Source organism: Platichthys flesus, chromosome 8, assembly GCF_949316205.1.
Source record: "Platichthys flesus chromosome 8, fPlaFle2.1, whole genome shotgun sequence".
Lineage (NCBI taxonomy): Eukaryota > Metazoa > Chordata > Actinopteri > Pleuronectiformes > Pleuronectidae > Platichthys > Platichthys flesus.
The window spans coordinates 22,153,023-22,161,945 of record NC_084952.1 but is presented as its reverse complement, the minus strand read 5'-3'; the positions used below and the strand labels follow the sequence as shown (position 1 = coordinate 22,161,945).

Genomic DNA, 8,923 nt, shown 5'->3' with positions numbered 1-8,923 from the left:
TCGGTTGTCATCAAAACTCAAAAGATGTCTAGTTTAGTTGTAAATTTTAAGTATTTGAATATAAAAGGCCCATTCTCGGTTAAAGAAAAATTAGTAGAATTTAGATGAAACTCAATAGGATTATTTTATATTCAATTATTATCATTAGATCCCTTACACCTAAATCTTACACACTGAGCCATTATAGCAACACAAGGTAAATTCTATAACTTCAAATAACACCTTCAAAGCAATCATTTGGATAGTACTCATACTTATCAAAGAGAAAATGCCACAGCACTCCCTGGAGACCTGGAACTGCACTATGTAACTCTGGTGTATGCTGGAACATGCAACCAGACAACGAGTGAATAGCAGAGCATATTCTATGAGGGGCCGTGAGGGACATTATTCAGAATACCCTCTCACACACACTACTGAAAAGCTCTCACAAACACATATGATATGCTCTCACACACAGTACTGAAAAACTATACGCTCACACACACAACTGAAATGCTCTCACATACACTACTGAAAAACTATACGCACTCACACACACTACTGAAATGCTCTCACACACACTACTGAAAAACTATACACTCTCACACACACTACTGAAATGCTCTCACACACACTACTGAAAAACTATACGCGCTCACACACACTACTGAAATGCTCTCACAGACACTACTGAAAAACTATACGCTCTCACACACACTACTGAAATGCTCTCGCACACACTACTGAAATGCTCTCACACACTACTGAAATGCTCTCGCACACACTACTGAAATGCTCTCGCACACACTACTGAAATGCTCTTGCACACACTACTGAAATGCTCTCACACACACTACTGACGCACACACTACTGAAATGCTCTCACACACACTACTGAAAAACTATACGCTCTCACACACACTACTGAAATGCTCTCGCACACACTATTGAAAAGCTCTCACACACACTACTGAAATGCTCTCGCACACACTACTGAAATGCTCTCGCAAACACTACTGAAATGCTCTCGCACACACTACTGAAATGCTCTCACACACACTACTGAAATGCTCTCACACACACTACTGAAATGCTCTCACACACACTACTGAAATGCTCTCACACAGACTAGTGAAAAGCTCTCATACACACTACTGAAATGCTCTCACACAGACTAGTGAAATGTGCTCATATACACAACTGAAATGCTCTTTCATAGTATTGTGGAATATAACGGTTCAGTGGTGAATACGAGCATTGCAATTAAAAAGGAAGGCCTTCCTTTCAACTGAAGGAAACAGGAAGTCCACACCAGGAAGTGCATGTGGTTTTACTGGATTTGAAGTAGTACTTCAACCACAATGCATTTTCACCTGATCCTCTTTGTTTTTCATGTCCAAACTTTATTTTTTGAGGTGAGAAGCAATGAAGAGGATATTGTAAGTTTTTTAACTAGTGCTCTGCAATGCATTGACTCATTGCAAAGTGAGGAGTCCAAGAATTTCGGTCAGGAGAGGCTTTATAGAGAGCTTGATGATCATACACGAACTCTATCTGCATTTCTTGCTGTGTCCAGATATAATCATGATGATAGTGATGTGAGTAATCTACTAGGATCATTGTATAGATACTTTCGCAACTTGCTTTATGAACATGAGGCAAGACAGGAATCCAGTGATGTGACCAACAATTTGATACCCCCAACAATCTTGACTGGCCTCCAGGTCGGCCCCGATACAGCATAGCCGCCGAACAGATTGCTCACTGTGTATCCATTGGTATGACATGGCAGAGAATTGCATCGTGCTTTGGAATCAGTCGAAGAACCCTATACAGACATAGACAAATTCTGGGAGTTGAGCCATTAAGATATGCAATATTGTCAAATCAAGACCTGGACAGCGTTGTGACTAATATACTACAGAACACTCCAAATGCAGGTGAAGCATACGTTCTTGGAAGCCTTAAGGGTTCAGCGTTGGCGGGTCAGACAGAGCCTCGATCAAGTTGATCCCATCGGGCGGTCATTTAGACGCCGTCATGCCATACGCCGAAGGGTCTATAGTGTTCAGGCCCCCAACCAATTATGGTAAGTTGACTTGTAACTGTTTTGTATTATCAATAAAGGTAATCAACACTTTGATATACTTTGCAAGCTTTACCTATATATTTTTTTATTTAATGTACTTTATATCTCCCAACAGGCATTTTGACGGCAACCATAAGCTGATGAGATGGCGGATGGTCTTTCATGGCTGTGTTGATGGCTTCAGTCGGACCATTATATACTTACGGTGCTTATCTAACAACAGAGCCTCAAGTGTCTTGTCATTATTTTTGGGAGGAGTAGAGAACTTTGGTTTGCCCTTACGGGTCAGATGTGATCATGGTATGGAAAATATACGTGTTGCCCATTTTATGTTGGAAAGAAGAGGACTGAACAGTCGTAGTGTTAATACAGGTGTTTTAGTACACAACCAGAGGATTGAGAGACTCTGGGCAGAATTGAATAGAGTTGTATCTAGACACTTTATTAATATTTTTATCTTCATGGAGGAACAGGGTATACTGGAATCATTGAACGAACTACATCTATTTTGTCTGCATTATGTTTATTTACCAAGAATTGAAAAGGCAGTAACAGAATTTATCAACCAGTGGAACAACCATGGCCTGTCCACACAAGGGGGGGCGACTCCTCTTCAGCTGTGGCATACAGGGGTCATAAACAATGTAGGAATCCATCCCATTATAAATGACATTTTTTATGACGATAACTACTATGGCATTGATGAAGAAGGGCCATTACCTGAACTTCAAACCAATAATAATGTTAGAATTCCTGACATTGATGTTACCATTAATGAGACCACAATGAACAGTATTCAACAAGTGAATCCACTTGAAAATGATGGGAACCATGGAATAGATGTGTTTTCTTCTCTTCTGCATTTTCTTCTATGACAAACATGGGAGTTATGTAGGTTTTGTTAAAACATTGTTTTGTTTACTTCACTTGTGCAGTTTTCTCAGTGAATTACAAGACAGTGATGTTAAAGTTTTAACATTGTTATTAAAACAAATGAACATAAACATTTGTTCAACGCGTTTTTTTTTCAAAAAGACAGACTGAGAGACAAGCGGAGACTGAGACAGGCAGAGGGAGAAACAGACAGACACATAATAGACGGAAGGATAAGAGACAGAGGGGGAGATGACTCAATGTACTTTAACAATTGAAAACGTAACTGCAAAAGGCAATATCAATGTGAGGGGAAGAACAGTTGTATTTTTTTTCCTTTTTCATAGACAGAGCATACGTTTATGCCCTGCCAAACCCATATGAGTTCCCTAATGCGAAGTCGAACTTCTCCTTAAACTCTTGATATGACACATGTAGTGGCAACTTGATGCAGTTGATACATGTGTTGGCCAGAGGGAACATTGGTGTACAGGAGAAGTCGTCATCTTCCTTCTGAATGAACTGGACAGAGGGAGTTGGAGAAAAGCCAATCGGTGGTAGCACCGATGCTCCAGTTGCAAAGGACAATATTTTTTGTAATTTGGATGGCCCTTCCTCCTCTATAAAAACAGAAAAACATTGTAAGTGGTAGTTGGTCAAATAACATGTATATGAAACAGCAACTCATATCAGTTGATACTAAATAAATTGTCAAATAAGAATATAGTACTTGAAAAAACTGAATAACTCCTTCAGCAATATATTTATAAAACACCTTTCATCTTTTAACAATCTCAAGGTGCTACTTGATGACATTACAACCAAGGAAGTAAGTAAGTTTAAACTATAATGTTGTTGTTATACAAGTATGTTTTGTAAAAAAAAACACCTAAAAAAATACCCCAAAAACACTACACTGTCAATTACCCTCTGCATCCTGGAGATAGTCTCTCCAGAAGGTAACAACTCTCTCCTCAGCAACTCCGTTGTTGCTCCCTTCTGGAGACAGCCAAATGCTGAAAACATCATCCACCTGGTCAGCAGTCAGTGTGCTTGGCTCATAGCAGAACAGGGGGCGAAAGCTTTCTGGATGCCTTCGGATTTTCTCCAGAACCCCAAGAGTTTTCAGTCCTTCACAGAATCTGTACAAATAACATGGAATTTTGCAGAATTTAATTAGGGTTCCTAATTCACTTGTGCATTGTCAATTTACTTAGTTTTATATAAAAATAATAGATTTTGTTGGTCTATGGGTAAAATTCTGATTGCTATCTGATTTATCTGACTGCAAACAACCAACAACTCTGAATACCTTTTGAAATGGACCTTGAACCCTGTGGATGACCTGGAACATGACAATGTCATGTACCAGCAAATCCTTGTCTTGTATGGATCGCATAGGCCTCAGACATCCTGCATTGGCCAAGTAGTCAAGTAGAGGTGCCTTTGTCATCTCAAGGTCCTCAAGGGTTGTACTTTCAGCTACCTAGCATCACAAGGAGCATCAGGATGATTGGTTATAGAGGCTACTTATTAGTAAGAAGCCAGACACTGGACGTCTGCATAATTACCAAGGGTGTCCAAGGGTGCCCTAACTAGTTTTCTTCCACATAGTTACAATGTGATAAACAATAAGGAAAATAAACTTTGCCGACAAACTATAGGAAGTGAGCATTCAGCAATCAGCAGACTGGGCTGGATTGGTACTCCCTCTCAAAATGGAAAACGGCAAGATAATATTGTAATGTATCTTAATTCTAATGCAAGATAAAACTTAGACTACCAACTGACCTTTTTGACTTTTTCCAAAAGTTCCATGTCAGCTATGTCTTCTAGCACTGGTTTTGCTGAACCATCAACCAGAAGAGAAAATACTGTTGGTGAGAGGAAGTTTGGTGGCGGACCGCCATGTACCAAGCTTACAGCAATGGCTCTGCCAACTGTGTAGTACCGGTCCTCTCTTAGAGCTTCAAAACAACGGGATAAAAGGAAATGTAATATTGATAATTACATAAAGACCCACTACCACATCAAATCATGGATTTCAATGTGCCATTAAATACATTGTAAATCAGTTCAAAAGCTTAAAGTTGTATGTAAAAAAAATCCCCATTGGCCCTCCTAAATCAATCCCTTCCTCATTTCTCCCCATGTCATCTGAGAATTTTACACAGATCATGAAGTTGGGGTTATAGGACACCCTTTGGAATCCTCGCACGGCTCCCTCCCAGACAGCAGAGCGATTTATATTAAATTTGCACTGTTGTTTTGTGCTAATTTTGCTAGAGTGTTCCAGCAGTATCTCTTGAACCGGGACCTTTACTGCACTATAAAGACAACATCAAAAACAAATGATCAGATATGACAAAATAATCTTAAGATGAATAGTTCGCATCAACTATCTGATCACATCATCCTCAATAGTTGACACATTCTGTGTTTGTGCTACTCACATTTGACTCTCCATACTGGTTTAATTCCTCATCATCTGAAGAGTCATCAGGAAGAGCAGCCGTAAGTGTTAAATATGAAGAGTAGTCTTCATCAGGACCGCTTGTGCCAGGGTTGCCATCACTACTTGCAAGGGAGCCTCCATCGTGACCACTAGTGCCACTTCCTTGCATTGCTGTACGCCTTTTAACAACACTCCTGGTGGCGTGTATGTTGTCATTGCCTTGTTGATCACCACTGCTAGTGACAGGGTTGCCATCTCCATCCTGACTGCTAGAACAGGGGTCATCCTCACTTCTCATTGCACTTGTAGCAACCCTGATGGTGCTAGGTCTGTCAGTTTGGATTTGTGGACCCTCAACTTCCAAACAGTCATCATCAGTTATGTGGGAACATTCGTTTTCTTCATCTGAGTCAGTCTTAAAAAGAAAAAGAAAGAAGACCAAAAACATATATCAAAAGCAAAAATTACAACTTTGAAATTAAATAACCATATTGGAAACAAGTTATTGTTTGACCGATTAAAACAAGAAACATTTGTTTGCGCTTTTCTCTGGTTTGATTGCTCTCAAACCTTTGCTTTAATTGAATATATATATATTGTATACTGCTACTAGTAATAAACAGTTTACGTTTCATTTTCGAAAGATACAATTCTATTTAGTGAAATGTATTAAAAAGAAATAAAAGAATGAAAGCAAACTTACTAAAAGGGTCCTTGATGGTCTCACATATAGGCCTTTGGTTCTAAAAATCTTATGGATTAGCATTCCATTCAGCTCCTGGCCCTCCTGGAGTTTAGGGGACACCAGCCTATTGCCACAACCCATTAGAAACTGGAGGCTACAAAGGAGATGGGGATATTACAACAACAAAATGCTTTTAGGCTATGTAGTTTGTTGTACAATGGTGCTAGTGTGTGTAAGTGTGTGTCTCCTTGTTTTCTTGCTCCTACGAGGTATCTGACCAAGTCATGTACATTTTATAACAAATGCTATTGTATTATGTTTGTAATAATCATGATTGCACTTTGTAAACCTGTGTTTGTTCTTTAAAGTGTTCTATAAATAAAGATTATTATAACATTAATTACTAAGTAAGAAAAAAAAAAGTCTTTACCTGACATCCTCTGGAATGTGCTCACCAAAACCATCTCTGATACGTTCCACAACAGTGTGGTGGTCCCAGGCCTTCTGGAACTCAAAGGCACTGAGGATGTGCCCATGTTTGTTTAAACGTAATTTTGGACCTTGTTTGCACACTATTCCCCATGATGGATTGGGAAGTAATATTACATCCTTGTTGAAGTGGTCATGCTGCTGCGACCTAGATCTGAAATAAGAAATTAACTCTTAAGATTACATGAAAACAGCCACTGCACGTTAAGTCATGCTACCATAGATAAATATAATACAGAGACCAAAGTCGTAGAACAACATAAAAACTTACTTATGTTAAAACTTGCAAAATACTAACCGTCACCCCTTATCGACCCTCCTCTGGCTGTGAACCAACCCTCCCAAATTTGTATCTATTCTAAATGCCCCTTCATTTATTTTGTCTTCATAATTTTTTTTTTCCGTTTTAATGCTATCAACATGGAAAAGTGGATTGACTTGCTTTATGCAAATGTTTTATTTTATTGAAAAACAACATTGCCAAACAGGGTGGTACAAAATAAAATTATAAAGTGCACATTTCAGGTAAACAAGGACTAAGCCTATAGTGAAGTTAAACCATGGCTTAATATTTTTTTTTTTCAAGTTTGCTGTGAAACAACCGTAACAGGTAGGTTACCAATAAAAGGTAAGCCTACTACTTCTTTGCTTTCATCCAGCTACTCAAACAGACAAGCAACAAAATAAAAAACAAACAAAACACACAGGCAGGTGTCAGCCTTCTTTGAAAAAAATTAAATAGAAGAACTTCTTAGGGCTATTTGAGTCCTCCCCATATTTGTGGAAAATGTATGAAATAAGAAGTACACTATTTTTAAATGAATAAAAACATATAGCTGCAGCCTAATAGCTTAAAAATATATATTTTAGTTGGGCGAAATATTAAAACAGTGAGAGCAGGTCAGACTGGAGGCGAACACAGATACTGAAGCTCGATAGAAACCAACCGCGGCTTCTGTTCTGATCAAGCTGAGACCAGATAAACTCTGTTTTCACTGTTTCCATAGTTAAGAAGCAGCCGGTCACTGAACGAGCTCTTGCACTGTGTCTCCCTGAGCGAGAGCGCGGGGCAGAGCCCACGGAGCGGCGCACTATCTGGGAGCACACGCACGCACGCACACACACACACACACACACAGAGACACACTCGCCCGCTCCTGGTACTTCATGACGGCCTGATACGATGTTGTTTTAAAAAATTATTGTGACTTAGTCATCCACCAACATGCATAAAAGTGTGTGACACACGGCGAAAGCGGGAGAGTTGCCAGCAATTGACGTCGTTAAAATGGGTTTGCGTTAATGCCGTTAATAACGCGTTTAACTGACAGCACTAATAATTACCTTTTTCTCCTCATGCCTTGTGCTGTCCATGTACCGAAGTGCTCCTGCGCTTGATAACGGGGTGCAGGTGCACAGTTTCTCCTGACTGGGCCTGCAGCAGACAATGGCACGCCGCTGCGCTGCCGGGACGGAAAGAGAGCTGCTAGGTGGCTGTCCAGTGTATCCACACCTGGAGCTGCTGCGACGACCGGCTGCTGCTGAACAGTTGAGGCGTTAGAGAGTGTTCGGATTGTGTCCGCTGAGGCCAATATATTGTTTAACAACGCCGTTGCTTCTGCTAAATTGCCTGAGGGCTGTTGAGCACATGGTTGATCTGCCATCCTTGATCACCTTCCTTTTCAACTGAAACACCTTCCGTTTCAACTGAAACACCTTCCGTTTCAACTGAAACACCTTCCGTTTCAACTGAAATGTTCATATGTGTGTATGAGAGCATTTCAGTAGTGTGTGTGAGAGCATTTCATATGTGTGTGTGAGAGCTTTTCAGTTGTGTGTGTGAGAGCATTTCATATGTGTGAGTGTATCGTTTTTCAGTAGTGTGTGTGAGAGCATTTCATATGTGTGTGTGAGAGCTTTTCAGTTGTGTGTGTGAGAGCATTTCAGTTGTGTGTGTGAGTGTATCGTTTTTCAGTAGTGTGTGTGAGAGCATTTCATATGTGTGTGTGAGAGCTTTTCAGTTGTGTGTGTGAGAGCATTTCATATGTGTGTGTGAGAACTTTTCAGTTGTGTGTGTGAGAGCGTAGAGTTTTTCAGTAGTGTTTGTGAGAGCATTTCAGTTGTGTGTGTGAGCGTATAGTTTTTCAGTAGTGTGTGTGAGAGCATTTCAGTAGTGTGTGTGAGAGGGTATTCTGAATAATGTCCCTCACGGCTCCTCATAATATTCCACTCATTTGCGTGAACCAAATGAGGCCATCTGCAGGACAGATGCTGTTTAAGGAGTAATTCAAATTTTTTCTTGTTTGCTGTGTCTTGTGAAGTATGCTAGTGTTCTACTCAGTGTTGAGTG

The 8,923-nt window shown here is 40.0% G+C and overlaps 1 protein-coding gene across 1 annotated transcript; it reads right to left on the bottom strand.

Moving 5' to 3' along the window:
* Positions 1-3,304: 3,304 nt before the first annotated feature.
* On the bottom strand, positions 3,305-8,237 carry LOC133959256 (uncharacterized). Its single transcript, XM_062394379.1, is given in 9 exon segments — positions 3,305-3,564; positions 3,872-4,088; positions 4,260-4,430; positions 4,736-4,938; positions 4,988-5,261; positions 5,374-5,814; positions 6,103-6,238; positions 6,515-6,727; positions 7,918-8,237. Coding segments are annotated over 9 exon segments (2,235 nt in total).
* Positions 8,238-8,923: the final 686 nt, after the last annotated feature.